At 41.5% G+C, this 25213-nt stretch overlaps 1 protein-coding gene across 4 annotated transcripts; it reads left to right on the top strand.

Moving 5' to 3' along the window:
* Positions 1-1372: 1372 nt before the first annotated feature.
* Positions 1373-24450, top strand: setd1a (SET domain containing 1A, histone lysine methyltransferase). Of its 4 annotated transcripts, none has more exons than XM_082529444.1 (21): positions 1373-1503; positions 2595-2739; positions 2828-2926; positions 3018-3288; positions 3597-3727; positions 3837-4087; positions 5162-6833; positions 7152-8144; positions 8473-8640; positions 9433-9517; positions 9603-9745; positions 11275-11311; positions 11397-11589; positions 11678-11718; positions 11813-13104; positions 14553-14907; positions 15102-15283; positions 19314-19424; positions 20421-20540; positions 20802-20939; positions 21054-24450. In XM_082529444.1, exons 2-21 carry the CDS (start codon positions 2602-2604, stop codon positions 21225-21227), a joined length of 6594 nt encoding a protein of 2197 aa, XP_082385570.1. In that variant the 5' UTR covers positions 1373-1503; positions 2595-2601; the 3' UTR covers positions 21228-24450. The 4 variants fall into 4 exon arrangements, with proteins under 4 accessions (XP_082385570.1, XP_082385568.1, XP_082385569.1 ...); XM_082529442.1 differs by lacking the exon at positions 1373-1503 and adding an exon at positions 1523-1561; XM_082529443.1 differs by lacking the exon at positions 1373-1503 and adding an exon at positions 1575-1719.
* The last annotated feature ends 763 nt before the right edge of the window (positions 24451-25213 follow it).

The raw sequence follows: 25213 nt of genomic DNA, 5'->3' as shown, positions 1-25213 counted from the left end.
TTGTAGCAGTCTCAAGAGGTTAGAGGGGCATCAGCCCAGCAGCAGGAATAATATCTGCTCCTTTTTCCATAGAGAATCAGAGGGATCCCTACCAGAACTCTGGAAAATGCCCTCCAGCCTGGTTCATGTTTGTGACTGGACTCTGAACCTGGCTCCATGGTGGTGACATGAGGTCCTACTAAAAGATCCTGGTATCTTTTAGTAAGATCTGCAATCACAGTTGTGCCCCATGCAGCTTGATAGATTCACCACTGGCACCCTGTTCTTTACACAGATGAGAACAAGCTCATGCTAAGCACCTTGGTGTGTTCAAGTGACGGAGTCTAGGAACACCATGGCAAATGTTATGCTGTCCCCAACAACATGGATTTGCAACAGTTTATTCTTCATAACCGGACAGATTGATATCCCTGCAACTTGGTGTTAATCAACTTATTTAATAAATTATGGAATTTCCTATCCAAAATGTCTTAAGACCAACTTTATTGTCACACTATTCAACATTACAAGGCAGGTACTCCAGACGGAGCTTATAAGCATATTTTACATCTGGTTAATTATTGAACTAGGGACAAAAATCTTGAGTGCCCACCTTGAAGCTTTGGAGATTGTTTAGATCTTCTGTGCCTAAGGTCAGTCCGAATTATTTGAATTTCATGGTTTGTAGCTTATTTACAGCAAGTTGCAGCATCAATATTCCAAGTTGTGCCCACTGGCTGCTGTTCTATCAGAGATGACTTCATGATAAGGAAATCCCATCATTGCTTCTCCTACTTTAGATAACGAAAAAGGATTTCAAACTCCTGGCTGGGATGCTCAGGGACTTCTATTCTTACACTATAGAAAGCATCCTTAGTCGGAGCATCACGACGTTGATGGTGGCCCTCAGGAGTGTAGTTACTTCAGTCAAGAGAATGAGGCAGAACTTTTACCTTCAAGCCGCGAGACTGCTAAATGAGACTGCAACTCACACACTGCCTATCTGATACTCAGCTACTCAACTGATAGCTGTTAACCAGCTATCTAACACAATGGGGGGGTGCTGATTGGAATACTTCTCTATTTCTCTTTCTTTTGTACAGCCAGTCTGGCACTTAAGCACTTCACTACACATTATAGATGTGTAATTGTGTATGTGGCAAGTAATTAAATTCTTCAAGATGTAGCGGTATAAATACACTTAATATGTTGAAATAAATTCCTTTAAAGTGTTCACTACAAGTATAATATGAGCCTTGAAAGATTTTAATATACAATAAATTATATTTGACAGTAATTTTGAGGTAGGTTTGCTTATCAGCCGCTAGAGGGACCTTTGGCCATTTTTTATACTTGCGAATGTAGGAGCAGATTCAAACCAATTTTTAAAAATGCGTAAATTTCACGCTGAATAAAACAAATGACTTTATTTACATTAACAATTTTTAATGCTGTTGTGTGTACAGTGTTATGTGTCAATGTGAAAGTTCCCTGTATTTAGTTTCAGCTTTGACGAAAGTGCCGGTGAGTAATCGCAGGTTGCATTTTGAACACACTGATGGAGAACAGGCGAGGCTTTCAGGTTAGTTACGCGATGGCCGCTCTCTCAACAATGTCAGGATTTCGAAGCGAAAACAATGGCTCCGTTGCTCGAACAGGCGCGTTGCTGTTTTGACTAACTGTCGGAATGGTAGCGGTATCGTTTTAGCTCGTCGGTTTTGCGTTAAAGCCGGGCCGGAGGTGAGCCGTTTCTGTTAGGAACTCAGTGTTTTTCTTGTTCGTCTCCCGGGCCTGGCTGGAGCTGCCTACACTGTAGCGGCGGGTTGCTACTTTCGGATGAGCGGGCAGTAGGTGTCGAAGAGGAGAGGGGTCTGAATTTAATTAAACTGAAGGTGAAACGAGTCTACAGATCCTCGTAGTGAGGCACGTAACTGGTAACATTTTATCGCTGTGGGTTGAGGGACATGAAGTGCACAGTTTTAACTCCTAACGTGATGTTCTTGCTAACTAGCATTAGCTTACCGTACCGTTGACTTGCCCTAGCTAAAACGAGAAGGCATAACTAATTTACAATCACATCGCTCTGATCTGAGGTGAGAGAAACGGATAGGTGGGCGTTTTACTGAGTGTTTCTGAAGCCCGATTCAATGCGTGGAACGTGAAATCTGTCATGATGCCGGAAAGCAGCAGTTTGCATATTCTAGGTTAGCCGTTGCTAACAGCAGGTGGCTAGCTGAAGTATATGGTCAGTGACGTAACGGTGATCATTGTTTTGACAGCACACGGCATCATATCCGCGGCTAAGAGCGTCCCATTTGCTAGTCTGTTTAATTTACTTATTTTACCCATGCAAGAAGAACTACAACTGAAATATAGATGTCCGAAAAGTTGATCGTTAGCAGCTGATGTGACGCAGCTCGCTAGCCTGACAGGTTGCCATACAGAGTGCTCATAGTCTGTAATTACTGCAGCACTTTGTATCTGTTTGGCTTAATTCCGCAGGGATTTTTTAAAGCTTACTTCCCTGTGCTGATGCCCGGTCTTTTTTTTCTTTTCTTCTTCTATCAGTAGCTTCTGCACTGTGTGTGTAATGGTGGTCTTTCTTTGTGTGACAGTTGTAGGATGGATCCAGACGGTGGGGCAGATTCACAAAAAGCTGTCAGTTTGCAGTGGAAAAGCTACAAACTCGTCCAGGACCCAGCCATTAGGCGTGTCACCCAGAAGATCTACAGATATGATGGAGTGCATTTCAGTGTGCCAGTGAGTTAATGTTCACATTTATTTATTTTATCTTCAATCATTTCGACTATTGTTTGTATGTTGCATGCTGTTTATTTTTCGTCCCCAGGACTCTGGATTTCCACCTGTGGGAGAACTGCGAGATCCAAGACCCCGGAGACTGTGGTCCAGATATACAGAGCTGTCTCTGCCAGTGCCAAAGTTTAAGGTGAGAATACTTGGATTAGTGTTCATTTGACACGTCTCGGGAGCTTTCTGTTTGATTATCTTTTCACTGATCCTTTAATTTGTTACCGCAGCTTGATGAGTTCTATGTGGGTCCCATACCTCTCAAGGAGGTGACCTTTGCTCGACTCAATGACAACATCAAGGAACCCTTCTTGGCAGAAATGTGTGCCAAGTTTGGTGAGGTGGAGGAGATGGAGATTCTGTTTCACCCCAAGACTAGAAAGCACCTAGGCCTGGCCCGAGTATTGTTCACCAGCACCAGAGGAGCCAAGGACACAGTCAAGCACCTGCACAACACCTCTGTCATGGGGAACATCATTCATGCTCAGTTGGATATAAAAGGTAAGTTAAAATGTCTCCTCTTTGCCATCTGATGCACATTGTTACAGTGATGCTTTGGGCAGTTTCTTTATATGCAGTTTGCAATTTTAAATCAAAAGACAAAGAGAGTCACTTTTTCATGTAATCTTTTGAGCAGTTCCTCAAAGGAAGAAGACTTGCTAACAAAACAGTCAAGTGACACAGAAAAAACTTAAGCTGCAGTTAAATCTAAAGTTTTTCATACAAACCATGTTAGATATAAATTGTTTGTCTGTTGATTCGGTTTGAGAGCTTGCATTTAAATAGCTGTGACTTTTATTTTTATACAGGTCAACAGAGGCAGAAATATTATGACCTGATAGTAAATGGGTCCTACACTCCTCAGACAGTGCCTCTAGGAGGCAAGGCTTTGACAGACAGGCTTCAGCCTCAGGCTACAACACAGCCACAGCCTGACACGGTATTGTGACTGCACAAACATCTCTTCACTTATTTAGTGATGTCATGCTTGAGTGGTAATCTGAATGAAGATGCATTTAATTTTATACATTTTTACTCTGTTTCCATAGCCATCAGAAATGAGGCGAAGGCTTTCCAGTGAGCTTGCAGTTTTGGCAGCAGGGGTCCAGGCCCTCACATCGGGAAATGTCACACCTTCTGTAGAGACTAGCTATGATCAGCGTCTAGACACGCCCCCCTCCTCCATGGCAGGTCCTTACACCCCAAGCTCCTCTGCGTCATCTCAGGGTGGGGGAGGAACACCTTACAGCTCAAGATCTGGGACCCCTTTTTCACAAGACTCGGGCTATGCTGGTGGAAGGTTAGTTTCTGATAATTAACTGGAACAAAGCATCTTGAATAAAATTTACCTTAAGTGGTCTTACTGTTGTGGTTTGGTTCAAAGTACTGTGGAAAAGACTGAGGCACCCCTTGTTTCGATATATTTTGCTAGGAAAATGAGAAATGGATGCAGCGATTTTTTTTTAAACATGCAGTCATACATGAAAATACAGTATATGAGGCAAAAAAACAAGATTTGTACAATTCTAACAAGTTCGATAGTCTTGAAATATTTGTTTTGAAAACCTTTTATTTTTCCACATAGCCTGAACCTTCTGAGGCAAGCTTTCTTGTAATTTACTTAAGTAGTTTTCAGAAATAGTTCTCCAGACTTTTTGAAGGTCATATCTAAGCTCTTATTTGGATGTTGGCTGTCATTTGTTCCTTCTCTGTTTCCTCAGTAATGTTGAGGTTTGGGCATTGGAAAGACCAGTCCATGACTGATGGTGTCCATTTTTTGTTATTGCTTTTATTGTGTTTCTATGCTTTTACTGGATTGGCAGTATGCTTGAGATCATTGTCATGCTGAAAAATGAAGCTATTGCCAGACACTTTCTAGATGGTACTGAGTGGTGGATCAAAATCTGATGGTACTTTTCTGCATTAATAATTATAAATACGGTCCCAAACCATAACCGAGCCTCCACCATATTTTACCATATACTTCTTTCCTGAACTTGTTGGTGCAAATGATATGAAGGGAAATTTTTGGTACAAAAGACCTGGTCTGGTCTTATCATCTTTCATCATTTTTTTTGTTTTTGTTTATTGTGTCCTTTGTTAGCTTGGCTTGCACAGAGGAGGGAAATGCTCTCAGGTTGTTTGTTTCAGTTGTGCGACATTGAGTTTCCAATAGTATTTGCCACAATTAGATTTCACTGTATGTATGTATTGTATGTCAACCTCAAAATCCTTCTCATGTCATCCCTTTTAAAACAAAAACATTTAAATGACGTTACAACACAAACCACATTTTACCTTTTCACATAAAGTCAAAAAGCATCATTGATTGACTTAGTGGTTCATATATAAATTCCTCATTTCTGCATTTTAGGCATCCTGGTTACAATACTGGCACAATGGGCAGCGGCTACCCTCCCCAGGACATGTTACCTTCCTCATCTTCGTCTTCTGCAGTCTCCTCGACGGTTGGAGGATACAAAGTGTCACGCTACTCTGATGATGCACAGGAACCTTCAGTGTATCACCGGGGTCGTCCTATGTACCCCCCAACAACATCATACCGTCCCAATGAGCCACCATGCTACCCCCCTTACCCTAATGTTGGAGGACCTGGGCCACACATGGCACACCACTCCTCAATGCCCCCACCACCTCTTGCCAACCAATATGATCAGCCCCTAATGTCAGAAAGGGAGAGGGAGCGTGAAAGAGACTCAGGGGGACGGTATGGGCCAGCGGGGATTGGTTCCAGGAGGTCATCTTATCATCACCAGCAAGACACAAACTCTTCCTCAAAGTACCATTCCCATCATTCCCACCACCATTCAGATCGCAGGGATGACAGGGGGTACAGGCGAGACAGCCTGGGCTCTCGGTCAGGTGACCACGGCCACCAGAGACACCGCAACCACCACCATTCTCACAACCACCATGGCAGCAGCAGCCGCAGAAGAAGCAGCCATGACCGGGACAGAGACAGAGACAGAGATCGAGATAGAGACAGGGACAGTGACTACTCTAACAGTTCGGATCCCAGGTACAATTCCAACTCGTACCGCTCTTCATCTAACAGCATGTCTCCTCCCCCATCATCTTACTCTACATACTCCTCCAAAGAGCCTGCCCCAGCCCCTCCTCAGGGATTGGACGTTTCCACTCGCCTAGGGAGCACAAGTCTCACAGAGAGGGGTTCTCTGCCTTCATTAGGTGCTGAAAAAGACTACCATGGTCACCACAGTGCTCTCCCTCCACCTCCTACACCTCCTCTCCCACCAGCTTCTGTTATTGCAGCAGCTGTAGCAGAAACACTTGGAACACTGGACTTCAACCAGGATAGTCCTGCTGGTGAAGAACAATGGACAAAACCCAAACGTCGTCCCAGCACCCCACCTGCCCCACCCAAGACACCCCCGCCTTCTTCTCCGCCCCACCCCACCATTGCTTCCTCTTCTAATTCTCCTTCTTCTACTTCCCTTCCCCACCATCTTTCATCTTCTTCTAGCTCCCCTCCACCCCCTCAAAGGGACTCGTCCTCCCCAGAGCCAGATTCCACCAATGAGAGTTTACCGTTTGTCTACCACAGCAGCAGTCTGGACTCTCGTATTGAGATGCTTTTGAAGGAACAAAAAGCTAAATTCTCTTTTCTTGCCTCTGATGAAGAAGATGAGGAGGATAGGAAAGAGGAGAAGCATGGAAGTGGAGCTGGAACAAGACGTGGGTCAAGTGATGCGAAAGGGGAGCGGGAACAGGTGGGGGACAATGGCGAGAAAGACCACAGGAGGAAAGGGGAAAGAGACAGAGATGGCCACAGAGGAAGAAAAAGGGGAAAAGGGGGAGAAGGCAGGAAGAGCCCCACAGTACTTACAGCATCTACACCACCCGTTTCTACTTATTCTCCCCACATCCCACCCCCAGAGGAAACTCAGGCCCAAGTCGGCCCAGCTGGTCCTGGAGTATTGCAGGAAGAGTCTTCACAGGCTGGATCTGCTGATGCACAGAGCCGGACAGGAGCGCACACACCACCTTTTAATGGACAGAGTCAGGTATGATCTGTCCTGATTCAATTTATTTTTATAAATAGAATCAGTTGTTTTGATAGTCACCCAGAAATACCTGTCTGTGGGCAGAGAAATAAATATTTGGTGGAAATGAATAAAAACCTCCTCAGTACCGACACAGTGATTAACATTCTGAGTGCTGTCAAACATAATGTTCATGTTTTGGTTTCTTGCTTTTAATGTGCCCGTTTCTATGTTAGAAAAGTGGGACAGAAAAATAATTCAGTAAGTGTTATTTTGAGAATTTGCTTCAATATGTGGGTGGTTTCTCAACTTAAGACAGTAAATTCTGTTTTCTTTCAGGCCTCTCCTCATTCCTCAGGAGAAGACATGGAGATCTCAGATGAGGAGGAGGAGACTACGACCATAACAACCGTGACCACCCACCAGCCATCAGTCACCTCAGGATCCTCACCTTCTTCATCTCAGGCTGCCATGACTTCACAAACAACAGACCCCTCATCTTCACCCCCACCCATCTCTGACTCTGCACAGCACTTTGGCACCTCCATGCACCCTCCCATACCATCCTACCCCCCTCATCTGCCCCCTCCACCACCCCCTGGTTACTCCCTACAACCCCCACCTCCACCAGGGATTCCTCCCCTTCCTCACATGGAGCTGCATCCTGAGTATCCTCCCCCCATGCCTCACCACATGTATGACTATGCCAGCTCCATGGAGCTGATGAACCAGTACAGTGGTGGAACCCCTATGTCTTTCCAAATGCAGACCCACATGTTAAGTCGCCTACACCAGCTGCGCATGTCCTCATCCAATGGCACCACAGGCCCGGGTGAGGCAGCTACTGCAGACTACAATTCCTACCATCTCCACTCTATTCCACAACATCACACACACCACCCCTACATGGACCAAGAGGGCAATGGGGCAGGCACTCATTATGACCAAGACCACCGATACATGCCACCCCACATGACCTATCCCTACCCCGATCCCCACAGCACTCAAATACCACCCCATCCACACCATGGTATCCCGCCTCCACACAGTGGCTGGCCTCCACATGTCTTACCGCCACACTACCCATCTTATATGCCCCCACCTGGCTATGGCACGATGCTGCCTGGGGATGGAGATGAGTACAGGGCTCCAGGGGAGGAGATGTCCATGCTGGCAGAGAATCCTCATGAAGCCACAGTGCAGATGGTCTTGGCCACTCTTATCCAAGAAATGAAGAACATCATGCAAAGGGACCTGAACCGCAAGATGGTGGAGAATGTAGCCTTTGCCACCTTTGACGAGTGGTGGGAGCGGAAAGAGACCAAGGCCAAGGTAAGGAAGCCCAGCCTCAACAATAATGAAGGTCATCTTTCTAAGGTTGCAGTTAATTTTTGTGCATGTAAAATAAAATAAATAGGCCCACCCTGTTACTTAATAATTTTACTAGTTTATGTATGTGCTTCCTCCATTTAACTGTAATTGATTTTTTTATAATTAGCATGTTTTTTTGTTTGTTTTTTTAAATGAAAGATGTCATTCCTGTTACTATTTCATCTCAGTTTAATGATGCTTTTATTAGTCAGTTAACTATATAAAAGAAAGACTGTTGTTACGAGGCCAGAAAAACGTAATATCTTCTGTAAATGTCTACTTTTTGTAGCCATTCCAGACGATGGTTAGGGGGGTTTCTGCGTTACGGGATGAAGAGAAAAAAGAGGAAAAGGTCAACCGTCCACGGGAGCCTCTCATGTCTCTTGTGGATTGGGCAAAGAGTGGTGGCATGGAGGGATTTTCTCTCCGTGGAGCACTACGACTGCCTTCTTTCAAGGTAACAGTACTTTATTGCTGCAGATTTTGGTTTCATCTCCATGTTACTGTATGGAATCTATACTGCCTTCATATTTTATGTTTGTTTGTTGGAGTGTCTCATTTGCCATTACACCACCAAAACACTAGGTGGCAGTGGTGCTTGTATGCCACCTTGTTGAGGCACTTTGTTGATGTCACTAAATGGTAACTGAAACTGTTCTCCATGTTGGACCTAATAAATACAGAATTTATTTAGTTGTACTGAACTCTGTTTTTACAAGGGAGACCTGTCCAGTGTCAGGAGTTAGAAAAGACAGTAATTTTGTTCATACATGAACTGAATGTGACATGAACATAATAAAACGGCATAAGTTTCACTGCATTATCATCATGCTGTTTTCCTGCTTATTGTTTCTCAGTCAATAGTGCAGTATTTACAGTGCATGTTAGTACCAAATGGACCAATAATAATGATTGTGTTGGTGCATTGTGTAGTTGGAATTCTTATTAGATACTCTTCAAGCTACATTTAAGGCTGTCACAGGTAAACCATACTGTATAAATGTTCAGCACAGTATATGTCAAGCTTAAGTCAATAAATGGTGTCAAGAGTAGTTTAAAATATCTGATATTGTCATTCTAATATTTTGAATTTTTATGTGGTACCACAATATTCAAAAAGTGCACAAGTGTTTGGTGTTGTCAGTTTGTGGTACTTCCTCTAGTTCTGAAAAATAGTCAGACTTTGTAAAGTCAATTTTGGGGGTTTTTGGGGGGTTTTTATTCTTAAAAAACACTTTGAACTATGCAGGTGAAACGGAAAGAACCTCTAGAGTTTGAAGAGGGCGACATGAAACGGCCACGGCCCTCAACACCACCGGACGAAGATGATGAAGGTTTGCTCAGCTGTAATTCAGGCTTTAAAAAAAGGTTGGATTACTTGATCTGCTCCATGTAAGTCTTAAATTATCCTGTTTTCAGCTGCTGACGAGAGATTACCAGAGGCAGACAGGCATGGAGCTGAAAGGGACAACAAGAGGAGGAAAAAGAAGCCAAGAAATCGGAAACCCTGGGAGCTTGACAGTGAGGGAGAAGAAACATCTGATGGTTCTTCTACTGAAAAGGTTTGTCTGTTTGTTTTAAAATTGTGATTCAAGATTAAAACACAATTTTTAAAAAATGACTTTAGATTATTAGAATATATGAATGTGATAACATGAGTTTATAATTCATGTTGTCATTTATTTTAGTTGGCTACAGATAAGAACAAAATTATTAGCCTCGTATGAAAATTAAAGTTGTTTTCAAAACTTTCCAAAGTAGTTTCTACCTCTCAGCTGTAAAAGGCTGATGGGATGTTGCTGTCACCCCATTGGGCAGGCAGGCGGGCATCCCAAGTTTGCGACGTCAACGAGGCAGCATAGGATTTTGAAATTCATACCACTGGTGCATCAACTAAAAATCTCACATGAGTTTGACTCCCGGTGACCTTGATCTTCTGAAACTCCTGTGAATACAATAACTCAAGAAGGAAGTCGCCTAGGATTTTCAAATTTATGCTATATGTGCATCTATTAGGAGGCTAAGGGGTAGAACTGGTGATCACCATTATTTTAAAACGTACAAGGGATTTTTAACATAGCACTTGTAAGGATACTATTTATTTAAATTTTTTTAGAAACCATAAGTTAGTTGTTTCTTGATTTGTTTTTACACACAATAACAATTTTTTGAGAAATCAAAAATTACCAGTGTCACCTTTATAAGTCGCCAGAAAATGAGACCTTTTTATTGAGCCATAGCACAAACCACTGCTGTGCAATGATGTGCTTTGACTTTGTGAAGGTTCAAACTGAAGGTTATTTTCCAATTTGCATGCAGTACTAAAACAAGCATGGGTTTGAGGTGTCTAAAGAGCCCATTAACAACTGCCAAGACACTAGTGAATGACTAAGCAAAGTTGGAACCAAAGAAATGTTTCCTTTGGTCAGATGAGACAAAAGTAGAGTTCTTTGGCCATGGAGACAATGCTTATGTTTGTAGAACATAAGCTTTGTTCTCCAACTCAACAACACCCAAGCATGGGTTGTTCCTGGTACAGAAAGCCAAGTTAACATTGAGCCTTGACTTGAGTCCCACTGAAAATCTGTGGGGTGAACTGTAGACTGAGGTCTGTGCCAGAAAACCCATTAAATCTCTGGAGGAGTTTGAGAGATTTGCCAAAGAAGAATGGGCTGCGATTGCTCAGTGTGTGTGTGTGTGTGTGTGTGTGTGTGTGTGTGTGTGTGTGTGTGTGTGTGTGTGTGACTTGATGAAAACTATAACAAACAACTGCAGGCTGTTATCCAGGAAAAGGATACGCAGTTGATTATTAATATCAAGGGGGGTAATAACCCTGGTAGTTTTTATGAAATCTGTGTGCAAAGTAAAATAATGTAAGCATCCAAAAAAAAACCAATATGTTTGGAAAAGCTGTGTTTAAAAATTCCATGCTCTCTTTAACACCACTTAGGAAATAGTTCTGTAGTGAATTGAATGCAATAAAAAGAAATTTTCATAGCAGGGTTACAAATTCTGTCCTCACCTGTAGATGGCAGGATGTCACTGTGATTATATTGTTGTGATGACAACTTTTTTTCCCCCCCATGTTTAGGAGGATGAGGAAGACGAAAGTGGAAAAGAGTCTGATGGTAAACCACAAACAGGAATCTCATAACTTTGTTCTTATTTTCAGCTATCATGACTGTTTACATTGACTTTTTTTTATTTTTTTAGATGATGTCCTCAGTGCAGACAGTGATGACGAGAGCCTCTCATCCTCTTCTGAAGGCTCTTCATCTTCAGGATCTTCATCTTCATCCTCTTCTGAGGATGAAGATGAAGAGGAAGGAGAGCGGGCAGAGAGTGAAGGACCAGACAGCATGGATGAGTCAACTATGGATAGCACAACTGAGAAAGACAATGAGAGGTACATCACTTGTACTGCTGTAATCAGAATTATATAACAATGAATGTTGTACTTTTCAACACTCAAATGCTTGTTTTGTTTTTCTCAGGGAAAATAATGCAGCTGTTCCAAAGGCAGAGGTCAAAACAGGTTAGTCAGAAGTTGTTATAAATCACCAAAAAGCACCAGTAACATAATTGCTTCAGTTCGAGTTCAATCTTTGAAAACTTGTATCTTTTCTCAGGTGATACAAAAGATGGCAAGGCAGACACAACGGCGCCTACCAAACATCCCCCCTCACCACCATACCCACGCCCTACATCCCCTATCGTTCTTGTGCCCCCTCTCAAGAAGCGCAAAAAGACAGTCTCCTTCTCTACAGACGAGAACGAAAGCAAAATGCAATTGCCAGCTGCACCACCATCTCCGTCTCAAGTTTCGGGTGAATCTCCCCTCCTTTCAGGCAGGCTTCCAGACTCACCCATCATTGCAACCTCACCCAATTCATCTCGTCCCAGTCAGGGCATCCAGCTGCTTCCCTTTGCCTCTAAACCAGGCGAAGGGAATGCTCTCATTGTGCCCCCATCTGGACGAACCCAAGATACCGAGGAGACCAAGAGAGGACCCCTCATTTCTCCCCAGACTACCCCAGTCAAATCCCCTAGCAAACGCGGTACAAGCAAAGAGTCTCCCAAATCTCCTGCTCCTCCTGTTATGGTGTGCCGCACTGTGCAGAACCTGCCTTTGGACCATGCCTCTATGTGTAGGATGGCCTTTGAGGAGGCCCCAGCACCACCATCTGTCAACAAAAGGTCCAGAGGCAGACCACGGACATCTAGCCTGTCTACTTCTTCCTGTCACTCTCTCAGAGAGGAAGATGAGGATGAGGAAGAAAGTGAGCAGAGGTTAAGACTAAGAGAACAGGTTGGGGCCTCCAGCCTCCTGCAGCTGGCCTCTGCTTCAACAACTGACCTTTCTGTGTTAGCTGATGTGGCTTTGAAAATGGACCCTGATCCTGGAGACTCAGAGGAGACAGAAACATCTGATGAAGCAGAGGAGCACAAGATGGAAGGAAATTACTTCGCCCCAGAGTCACTGGCCCTCCTTATGAGTCCAGGGGCTGTAATCGTCTTTATGGAGCACAACTACTGCAAACCCCCTGTTGTACCAGTACCAACTGGTGCCAAAAGGACTTCCTCCAGACAAGATTCTTCTGTTTTGCTCCCAGCTGACCTCAACTCTATTTCTGGCGTGCTGGAAGCCCCAGAGGAAGTCATTGGAGATCCACTTACGTCACGGGGAGATGCAGGAGAATTCTTTTCTGCAGTGGGAGAGATGTGTGACTCTGAGGATACGGGCCAGGTTACGCCGGTGTCTCCATCACCAAAGAAGAAGAACCTAATTGGCAAGGGTTTTGAAGCTGAAGAGGAAAAGAGCAAAAAGAGGAAGAGAAAAGATAAAGAAAACCTTGAGGTTCATCACACAAAAAAGCAGAAGGAGCAGCCAGGCAAGAAAAAGAGGAAGCGGAAATTAGAGGTATATTTGTCATGTTTGTTCCTGTAAATGTTTGAGATTGTCATAACCGTAAACATGCCACAGGCAACAATAGCACGGACTCATTACCAGTAAGCCCAAAGTTGGAATTTTGAAATTGGTACAGTTGAAGAGTTTTACATGTCTCGAAAGAATTTTCAGAATCAGAATCCGCTGGTAAACCTTTGGGCTCTCCAGACCAGGAATATATTTCCAGTGTAGACAGAAATGTAGTTTTTTTGCATTTACAGAACTGTGTGATACAGTTTTGTTTTTTTTATTCTTGGGTATGTTCTGGCTGAAAACAGATGGGGTAACAACAGGGTGTACCCTGTAGAAGCGCTCTGCTCTCAGTCTTACTGGTGCAATCACACTAGAATTACTGACATTTCCTTAGCATTGCTTAAAGCTAATGTCAGCCAGGTGCTTTGCATCATAAAAAACTTCTTTTACTTGCGCAGATGAGTTTTCATTAACCATAAACTTGCCACCTGCCAGTGACACGTCTAATGTCCGATGGCGCTTTTTGCAAATACAGCAGGTAACAGTCCAGAGACTTCGTCTGAATTAAACTGTCTCAACTCGTGCACTATATATGAAAAAGTACCAATTTGGATGAGTTTCTGATTTGTTTTTGAGTCTCTGCTGTTTTCACCCCCTGAACTTAGTCAGACGGATTCTGAGGCATCTCCTCTCTAATAGGTATTTGAAATACCAGATGGTGCTCCAAACAATAGGTTACCTCAGGTTCAGGTTTGGTCTTTGCAAAAATTTCTGGCACAACTTCACCTGCTTCCAAAGTGTGTGGAGAGGATGAAAATAATCACAATGCAGGGACTCCAGCAACGCTTAAAGGGAAGATGAACAACTTTATTGACTGACCAACGCATTTTGGCTTGTGGCCTTCATCAGGGTCATAGTAACACATAGTAGAAGTGTGCTTCAATAAAAGGCAGGAAACAGAAAAAAATTCAAATTAACCAATCACATCTTCATAGGTAAACCAGCTGACATATAACAGGTTGGTATTGGTAAATTGGTTAAGGCATGCCCAAGTAAACACTGGACTAGATAATTAATTTAATTTATTTTATCAACAAAAGAAAGAGAAGCTTTCTAGACATCTCGTTTTAAGTCTACATTTTAGAGACATAATTGCGAAATGCGTTGGTCAGTCAATAAAGTTGATCCTCTTCCCGTTAAGTGTTGCTGGAGTCCCTGCATTGTAATCTTTGATCTTTACTGCATCTTGGCACAACACCTGTGCCTTTTTTCTAAGAACACTTATGTTCAACCAAAATGTCAATGACATTCAGTCACTGAATATAGTTATGAATATTGTTATGGATTAGATGACTTTAACTGGCCAGAGAAATGTCCAATGTGTCAGTCTGTATTAGTGTAAACACCGCATAGACTAGAAACTAAAAGACTGTTTTTCTTTCCTGCAGGACTCAGATTTGGACAAAGATGTGGATGTGGAGGAGCTTGAATCTGGGGAGCTGTCCAGCTCAGACACTGAGGAAGAGTTGGTTGAAGAAGTGAGAAAGAGTGAGCGGCTCTTTTTGCAAGAAGCAGGAGTAATAACATCCCAGAACTGGTCGAAACCTGTCCCAGCGCCTGAGCCATCAGCTGTGAAGTTTGACAACCGCAGTGAATTTGAGCAGATGACCATCTTGTATGACATCTGGAACTCTGGTCTGGATGGTGAAGACTTGTCGTTTTTGAAGAAGACTTATGAGAAGCTGCTGCAGGATGACCATAGCTCCGACTGGCTCAATGACACTCATTGGGTCAACCATACTAATATCCTTTTCAGTGATTATCTTTCACCTCAAAGATGTATGGGCACTAGGTTTGATTTACATGGAAGTGACACAATATCCAAAAAGTCTGACTGTTATGAATTTACTAAATTGTCTGCATAACGTGACGTTTTTAAATTGAGGAATGCTTTGATATTTGGTGCCCTGTTGTCAGCCTTGACCTTTGGGCTGCACTAACCAATTTGCCAAATCCTCGCCGCAAAAAGAAGAACACAGATGGGCAGCTTCGTGAGCATGTGACCGGTTGTGCCAGGAGCGAGGGGTACTACGCCATCAGCCGCAAGGAGAAGGATGTCTACCTGGACCTTGACCTACCCGAGCAGGTCATACGGGAGGTGGAGAATGTCGACACCTCGGTAGGCAGACTCCAAATCTTTTTGGATGCATCTTCTTTTATTTCTTTTCCATTTATTGAATCTGTTGTTCTCACATCAGTTTGATTTTGTCTGTTAAAGCAGTTGAGAAGCTTTGCTGAAATACTTGAGATATCTTGCGAAACTTGTTTAGGCTTTTCCTTAAAACGAGTCGGCATCAGGTAACAGGCCGACGCACTTGGACAGTTCAATGTTCATGTTCACTCGCTCACAGATAACGTTCACTCTCCTAATCTAATGTTTGTGAGATTGGAGATTCTGTTGTGCTTGATCCTTCATTTGTTGTTGAAAGAACAGGATAAAATGCCCGTGAGGTGAATCTGTGCGTGCAGCACAACCTAAAGTCAGTAAATCTGATTGGCAGTGGAGACGTTGGTGTGGACGTGCTTTCGATTGTGTGGAAAGTTGAAGCCGGGTTTAAATGGAATTTTAATGTGATATCCAGTTGAACCTTTTTTTTTCCAGGAAAAATATTTTGCTGGTCTCCACTGCCTCAGTAATCAATTATTAGGGGTTTGTAGCTGTTTCAGGGTATTATTATAAAGTCAACATTTGGCTAGATAGTGCCTCTCAGGCATTTGGAATGGAGGTGATTCATATTTGGCTTAGTTGAAGTGGTAATTTTAGGATTTGAGATGGAAAAAGGTGAGGGTTTTCAAATGACAGAGAAGTAAGATGATGAGTATGTGGACATTTACAATACAGAGGTTTTAGGCATTACATTTGTGCTGTCTGGTGGTTGAGACAGACTCATGCAGGAAAAACAAATTATATTTAATTTCAGTCACATACATCACTGCTCATATGTTTAAAGCATGGCATGTATTCTTTGTCAGTAAAAAGAACATTAAATTCAACAAAACAACAACAGTGCTATAAGGGCTGATAATAATCAGTAAATTATTGATTTATAATCATGCTTAAAAAAAAAAGAAGGACAATACAAACTGAAAAACTGTGTGAAAATAAGAGTCATGGAGAAACGTGCGAGATGCGTGTCGTTTCTAGTCGGGCTTCCTGATTTATCAGGCTTGTATGAGTCAGAATGTGGTCGTTCACAGGAATAATGTGATGTCTGAAAACATTAGGCTTTTGTTTTTCCTTGCAAGACTACTTGAAACAAAAATATTTCTTGCTGACTGACATTTTTTTTTCTTTTTTTTCTCATCATCTTTGCTGTTAGAAGTGGGTTTAGAGTGGGGATAGGGTGTGATGAATTTAACAACAGACGAAACAAGTGCGGCAACCTTGAATGTAAACGTGTAGTTTTCCCTTTGTTTTCCCGTTTTGTTGGCAGCCATAATTGTAACATACTTGAAATTGTATGTTGTGTCCACTGCTTTTGAGTTTAATGTTCATATCACGTATCTTATCGTCAGTATTCAAAAACAGTACAAATGTTATTGCATTTCGAGAATGTTGAAGAGTGAATTCTTCCTCTGGGCCAGTGGCAGGATGTTTCAGTCCAGGCGTTATTTCACGTAAAGCACAGTGATCATTCCCGTTTGTGACACAGGAAATCCATAATTCTTTTTTCCTGATGTAGATCCGGATTTGTCACATGTGAATTACTCCTTCCTGAACAAAAGATGATGAATCCAATTTACGTCAAAGGATCCTAACGATCACAAATTCTTATGAAGTTCCCTGAAAAGTTTGATCATAGTGAGTGTCACACCTTTAAAGTGTTTTGGAAAGAATAATCAGAGCAAATGTGCAACTCCAACTTTCGTCAAGCATGGTTGAACAGCTCTAGAAATTTGCACAGCACATGTATTCCCAATCCAGAATTAAACCAATTCTCCTTTCTTAAAAATAAAGGAGAAAATATCACACATTCAAAGATTGGAGGATTTGAATACATGTTTTATGTGTTTTTCATTAAAAAAGACTGGGTTCAGTCTGTAACTTCCATGAAATACTGCTGAATTGGGTGCCTCTTAGCTGGAAATACAAACAGGAAACATGAGCGCAGCATTTATTACACTAAACACACTAACCACTATGTCTTCATTAGAATTTACTTAGAAAAAACAAAAATAGTAAGGCTAGACCAGTTGTGCACTTATCACTTTGTATTCCAAGGCACGATTTGCTCAAGTATAGACATCTCCCAGCCTAAAGCAAACACAGACATGCAAAAATAATTTATTTATTTTTTTTTAAGTCAGTTTTTTTTATTTACAGCCAATTAATTTCAAAGACCTGGGGCATGAAGCCACTGAAGGAGGCGTGTGGACAGAGAAAATAAAAATGTTTGAATGAATTTAGGGAAAATAAGTTGGAATTGCTGATTGTATTGCGCTAACCTTTAAATATAGTTCAGCTTGGATGATTTTTTTTATTTTTATTTGTTAGTAATGGCTGATTAAAAAAAATGTGTGAGAACCATTTCCTGTGTGCCAGGAGTAATTACAGTTGCACTACATGCATATAGTCCTACTGCATATATGTTCGTGTGGTCAGCTTTAACCTACAGAGCTATGGTTGCCCGGTGCATAATGCTGGGCAGTAACATAGTATGTGTCCTGAATGCGTCACAGTATTTTTAACAGTTATTTTCAGCTCTTTGTGAGTATTACTTTGGTGTAAGTGCAGGGAAAGCTTTCTGATAAGTCTGCCTAGAGTCAAAAGCAGAAAAAAAAGGAGTAAGAGGGGTCACAGAGCCCCACACATTTATCATAGGCCTAAATATGGCTATTACTGTGATGATTCTATGATTTCATCATGCAACGTTCCTCTTTTATAATGCCTGCAAATAAGGTTTGGGTCACTTGGGGGTGATGATCTTGATGCTCGTCAGACACTCATATGATGCACCGTCATTGGTCCCATGTGCAGCCAGTTATCCTCCACACAATGCCAGATTGTCATGGAACGCAGGAACATTTGAAAAATCAGCTCACTTAGTGTTTGTGTGAGTTAAGAGTGGAAAATCCACGTTATCGTGTTGCTGTGCAAGGTTTATTCCTCCGTAATGTATTTCCCATTTAGCTGTTGTGCTTTCCCTTACTGCTTCCATGGACACAAGCATAGTTCCTTAGAATAATACACACAAATTATTATATTTTACTGTGGCATGTTTTATGCAGTCTTGCTGTTTCTAGAGTTACAGACTAATTCAGACTCCGCACAGAATGAGATGTAACTGGGGCACCACATCAGTCTGCGTCTTTTATTATCTGATCAAAGTGTCCCAATAACTGAGATATGTCTGCTGCTTTGAGGTTTTTATGTGCTTATATCAGGAACAAAGAGATGTGTCGTGATGAATAATCCCTGTTTATGTTTTCAAACCAAAGATTTGTGGCAGGCTTAAAGAGTTACTGATACTCAGGAGGATCTCTCCCCCACACACAGAGCAACACAGACACACATGATTTAACTTCATGGTGATACATTGAAACAGCTGTTTCACTTAGCTTTATAGGTGAAACATGAAATGTAATCTCATGGATTATTATCTTGATTGTAATATTGATCTGTTTAGTACTGAAAGCAAAGCATTAATTGGTTGTAAAAACACAGAAGTTGCATAGTCTGACAAAATCTAAAATGATGTTTGAGACGTAGCATGAGAACATGTCAGTTCATTTTGTTTCTAAGGAAGTTTCAGCTGCTTCATTTTTTCCATAGATTCCTTTTCCTTGTTTTTGGAAATTTGTGCTACAGTTACACTGCTGGGCTCCCTTTAACACTCAAGTTTTTTTCACAGTAGTTATGAGAGTAATTTTTGATATGTATAAGGAACACAAGTTAACATCCTGAAGAATTTAATTATTGAACCATAATAGAGGGAAGGCAGTAGTTGGGACTGAAGTATTCGAGGGCAGACTTGCTTCTATTCTTGCGTAATAACTTTTCCAGTCATATCTCTTTCGCAAATGAACCTCTGCTACAAGAGCAGGGGTATTGGAAATTGAGGTTCATGCTGTTACCCGTCAAGGCCATCTGATGAAGTCTTAGTGTAACCGTTGCACTCTCTGAAGCTCTTTTGTTTGTTTCCTGGCAGGGTGCTAACCGAGTGCTATCAGAGAGACGTTCAGAGCAGCGCCGCCTCCTCACTGTCATCGGCACCACTGCTGTCATGGACTCTGACCTGCTTAAACTCAACCAGCTTAAGGTACAAGCAGTACTATATTCATGTGGTCACTTACAAGCTAAAGGACAAAGTTAAACTGCAACCTGCGACTTGTCAACAGATTTAACTTTAAAAAAAAAAAATCTTTGCTTAAAAAACAAAAACACTGTAAGTTATGCCACCTGACACAATAAATTAAATGGTTTACAGTTCACGAGTGTAATCAAAAGGTCATCTAAGGAATAAATTTCCAGAGCCTGAAACTGATTCCATGCTTTTAGAAGCGCATAGCTGAATTTAGTAGGATATATACCAACATGTTTTACAGTCTAAACACAATACAAACAAGACATCTGTGAAGGTTCTCAGTCATCCAGGTCATCGTAGCTTGGAAAGAAAAGCATCTGGACTTCTTTAAGTCCAGACTTAGACTACAAACAAGACCAATTTTGACACGAACTCTGTGGTTTATTAATCAAAACTCGCAAAAGGTTTTTTCCAAGCTTCACAAGATGAAACTCAGGGCTGAATGCAGAAATTTTACCTTCACAATGGTGGGTTTATCTTTTGGTTTCAAGATGAATTTGTTTATTTGTTAATGCAATGTCTGAATAGGCGTTTTTTTGGAAGGTGGCTCTTGTCTCGTTTTTTGTGTGCGTGTGTGTGTTTGGTTTTGAAAGAGGCTGTATCTCTGGCTTTCATTGTTACACAAATCCGGGGTCGAAGTCACAGATCTGCCTCTGTGCTAAACGTGCAGAAAATCTGCTCACTACAGTAGGTCAGTGGTCAAACTTTTGGGTGTGGGCCTTTTTTGCATGTTCTTATTCTAGTCAACAATTTATTTTTTTTCTGGTTTTCACACCAAATTATCAACTTGGATTAGTTTACCTTTTTGAATTGTTGAAGATCCAATTATAAAACAAAGATATAGCCTGTAAATACTTAAAGCTGTCTGTTAATTCAGGACAGGTTAGTTTATAAAAATATCTATTGCTAGTAAGGCTCCTCTTAAATTACATCCGCTCTGTCCTGATGCAGTTCCGAAAGAAGAGGCTTCGTTTCGGACGCAGCCGAATCCACGAATGGGGCCTGTTTGCGATGGAGCCCATTGCTGCTGATGAGATGGTCATTGAGTATGTGGGTCAAAACATAAGACAGGTATGACTTATAAGGAGTTTTGTGTTTAACCAGTGATGGTTTTTGAAACTTTTCAGCCATCTTGACATCTAAATGTTTTCATTATCCACTGTTGCCATCTAAACAAATCTGTAAAATACTTATACAAATAATAAATCTCTAAGAGTCCTGCTGTGTTGGACCCTTACTCTTGCATTGTAATATTGATATGACTGTATGTGAATTGCAGTTTTTCAGACACTTTGAGGGTGTGGTCAGTCAGAAAATGTTCTTTATGCGCAGATGGTGGCTGACAATCGAGAGAAGCGTTACGCACAGCAGGGCATCGGGAGCAGCTACTTGTTCAGAGTGGACCATGATACGATTATAGATGCCACCAAGTGTGGGAACCTGGCACGATTCATCAACCACTGCTGCACTGTAAGTCTGAAAACACTCAACAATGATCTGCCTCTTACATGCTTTAGATATGGACTGATGTTAAGTTCTGCAGCTGTCGCCCATCAGTCTGTCGATGCTTTTCCCCCCTTGCAGCCAAACTGCTACGCCAAGGTCATCACCATAGAGTCCCAGAAAAAGATTGTGATCTACTCAAAGCAACCCATTGCCGTCAATGAAGAGATCACGTACGATTACAAGTTCCCACTGGAGGAGAACAAGATCCCTTGTCTGTGCGGAACGGAGAACTGTCGTGGGACGCTCAACTAGTCAACGCACTTCTCTACCACACTTACCAATGGCCAGCCATACCCGTAAACACCTCCCTTTCCCCATGAGTTCGCTCTCCTAAATGTGTAACTTGAACCACCCCAGTACACTATGCTGCCCCTCCTCATGGCCTCATAGCCGGCCTCACAGTACCTAGGACGTAGACACGCACACACTTGGCACTTTTCACACGCAGTTTTCATTCTCTAGGCAGTTCCACAAGCTAGTGGGTGATGGATTGGCGTCATCTGGCTCTCGATGCATGACAAGGCCTTTAGCATCAGCTCGTTAGTGGCAGTATTACTGGACAAAACCGGGTGCTCCAAGGAAGTTGTTGCGTCAGTCAGGGCATGAAGGATTTGTCTGATTCCATGCCGGCATCCGTTTGAAAGGAGACAATGTGGAGAAAAAAATAGAAAAGGACAAATGTTTATTGGCACTCTCTCAGACATGGCTTCATTACTCTTTTAAAGTGACGGCATCAGTCAGACATGGGTCATTTTTATGTTCCTCATGACTTACTTTCAAAAGGATTATATTTTTGTAAATAACTATTGTTAGTAACGACTTTAGTGAAGTGAAACTACAATTTCGGTGTTCATTTCCTTTGCCATTATCTCTAAGAGCAGCACTTGTTCACGTGTTTGCATGCTGCTGTGGAAGTTGTATTGTGCGTCTCATAACCAGCCTCTGAAATATTGTTTTTTTCTTTATTGGGTGTAGCTGAAACAAATCGGTGGGGGACGCTTTGATCTTTAATAAAAGCAGTCGGTAGGAAAAATGCCGTCCAGAAGTTACTGCTGATTAGGGCACTTAATAATTCACAAACATGCACAAGACGTGCAAAAATAATATTGTGCATAACTATCTGTAGACTTGGCAGCAAGCAGAGTTGTGCCAGGCTCCTACTCTCTAAGATTTTCTTTGTGACAATTACAGAAGCCAGGGTGTTTATCCAGATGTGAAGCAGTGCATTTGGATGCCGTCACGTTAATGATAAGGAGGTCATGTCTGAAAGGGGCTTTCTTTTGTCGGCGTCGTCCAGGAGTCACTCCTCTAGTGTCGAATTCCTTCTGTAACCACGCACCCATACAAATCCGCACAGAGACGCACACGAATACCAGAAAAATTCAGGGTTTTTAGACTCGCTCACTAAGGGCGTAACTTTTAAGATAAATCACTTCAATCAATTTGGTCTTCAGTTATGCAAGATTTCCAAGCCTGAGGGTTGTTTTGGAGCTTTTTTTTAAATTTCATTTCATAGTATTATATTATATTACTATTGCTGTTATTAATGGTATTGTTACTTATTTGCATTAGCTGTAAGTATATTACAGTGAAATGAGCTTCAGTGTACCCATCCACTGTCCTCAGTGGCTTTGTGATCCACCAGCCCTATAAATCCTTTCTCCTCTCTCCACTGTGTGTTACTCTCCTGTTTTGCAACAGTCTGTATGAGAGTAAAGCCGTTTTAACCCACTGTGAAAATGTGTAATTTAGGTTTCAGCTTACAGTGTGCGTGTTTTTTTTTGGGTTTTTTTTGGTTTTTTTTTTTTTTTTTTTTGGTTTTTTTAAATGCCACTGCTAAACTTTTATATTCCCCTTTTTATGTTTTTTTTTTTTTTTTTTTTTTTTTTTGTTCTTCTCCAAACTTATGGATACTGACATAGGTGCTTTTAACAAATTATTTGTGCGCTCTTTGTGGGTTCTTTATTCATCTACAATAATTAGGGCTGTGCTTGTGAAATGCAGTTGAGCACATGTCCAGTGGGGGTGGGATCAGAAATTGTCAATGACTGTTTCTATCACCAACACAATGGAGGGGGAGTGTATACGTTCATAACTCGAATCGCTTGTTTGTCAGCGATGATTTGGCACGCTATATCTGCTGTGTCAACAGAGAAGTCGCAAAAGTATGTTTCGTTGTCGACAAGGTCACGTCCCTGTTTGTGGGTGAATTCTAAAGATTCACAAAGGACGCAATCCTATTAGCAATGACGCTGGTTTCACAGCCGTTGCGTTTGTTGGTTAAAAGCACGTATGTCAGTGACGTAAGTCAAGAAAAGGTTTTGTTGCTGCTTACAATATATCACCCTGTTTCATTTCAACACGCGCACAAATTCCTGTTTAAACAATTGACAAAAGCGTTTTCTGCAAATCCTTCTCCCTAGTTGCTTTGTTAAGTTCTGAATTACACAAGTGAGTTTGTGAACAATGCTGCTGGCTTTGCAGCCATTTGCTACAAGTTTGCATTTCTAGCAGAGCCCCAAGTCAAATAAAGTTATAATAAGAAGAAGAACTCCTTCGAGGTAAACTTGTCAGATCTGTTTGTAAGGCACATTTATTTGATTTGGTTTCTGTTCAAAGACTTAAAGTTCTTGTTTTCCCCTTGTGTTGCAGATCTTTGCAGAATTCATGAGAATGCATTATATTTTACTTCAGTCATCCCTTCTGAAAGATCGTAACTCAAAAAAAAAAAAAAAATCCTGCTTACAGTCTGTTTGCATTGTAGATAGGTGAAAGTGTCCGTGTCCCTGCGAGGTTAACAATCCTAGCCAGTTTCTGATACGTTGCAGACGGGGATTTCAGTGACCTTTTGTGTTGTCTTTTTTTTATTTTCATGGCTATGGCCGTCCAAAGTTTAACTTTGATGTTGAACTTTTAACTAAACTCCTGTTTTTTGTTCTTTCCCAAACAGGAAAATGTGTAAGATATTTCTTGTTGCAATGAAAGCCTTTCAGTACAAACCAACCCTCTTTAATAAAGGAGAAAAAGATGAAAGGAAAAAACAAAAGCAAAAACAAAAAAACAAAGAAGTACATGTAAATATTGTAGAGGTGTTTGTTTCTTGTAGAAACACACTGATTCCAAGCTGTAAATATGTTGTTCCGTTTCCTTACTCAATGAGGAGGAAACATGTACATACCTTCCATTCATTTATTTTTTATTGTTTTTCCTTTTAATTTGATGATTATTTTAATATTATTTGCAATATTTCTCTTGTATTAATGCGTTGGACCCTTTATTAATGGTGCATTAAAATATTTTTTAAATAAATGAAAATCTTGGTGAGTGTGTTCAAGAGGCAAACATATTAAAAACATCAGCAGAAAAACATGGACCATTTTGTGTAAGTGATTACTTTTACATTCACAGGTCTCCTGATCCACTTTACTATAACAATATATTCATGACAGAAGGAAAGTAAAGGAAGCAAGATGAGGCCCCCGTAGCTCCCCTCATCACTTCTGAAGCCATTAGCTGCTGGTTAAAAGTTATTTAGGGCAATAAAGGCACCAGGTTCAGGTTTGTTATTCTCAAAACAAGTTGGCTAGAGCCCGTCAAATATTTGTAAGTTCATGATGTCCCTCAGGCACAAGGAAGGGTATGTTATGTTCTCAAACTAACAATGATTACCTTAGAATCACCAGTTAACCAAACAGGCATGCCTTTGAACTGAGTACATTTTTGGAAAAACACATTTCAACTGCCATGGTTAAAATTAAAAGCATTACAGCTGCTAGCATGGCTGAAGACTCCTAGCCCTGTAACTCATCTGGAAGCAGTAAAAAAAAAGAAAAGTTCTTAACCTTTAACCATCAAGTCATTCTTATCTGCTTCCTTTTGAAATGACACTATAGAAATGTGACCAGTTTTCTTCCCTTTTTTCTAATGACGTCCTCTGTTTAAGTATGGTGCATAAAGTGTGGTCTTAAAACTGTTAATACATTTTATGGTTCATGGTTGGGATCAATCCTAGCTCCCCTCAGGCACAAGGATGGGTATGCGGTGTTCCTTGGTCTATCACAACAGATCATTTTTATGTTCTTAAACATTAAACATCATTGGTCACCTTAAAATCATCAGTTAACCAAACAGGCATGCCTACAGACTACTGAATTTATTAGTACACAGTGGGTTCGAACACCCAAGTTGAAGAAGAGGGCTGTAACAGTGCTAACCACTTCAAAAGCCTTTTCTTAGTA

The sequence above is a fragment of the Aulonocara stuartgranti genome, assembly GCF_965226115.1.
Source record: "Aulonocara stuartgranti genome assembly, chromosome: 4".
NCBI classification, from domain to species: domain Eukaryota; kingdom Metazoa; phylum Chordata; class Actinopteri; order Cichliformes; family Cichlidae; genus Aulonocara; species Aulonocara stuartgranti.
This window is presented reverse-complemented; position numbering and strand designations above follow the sequence as displayed.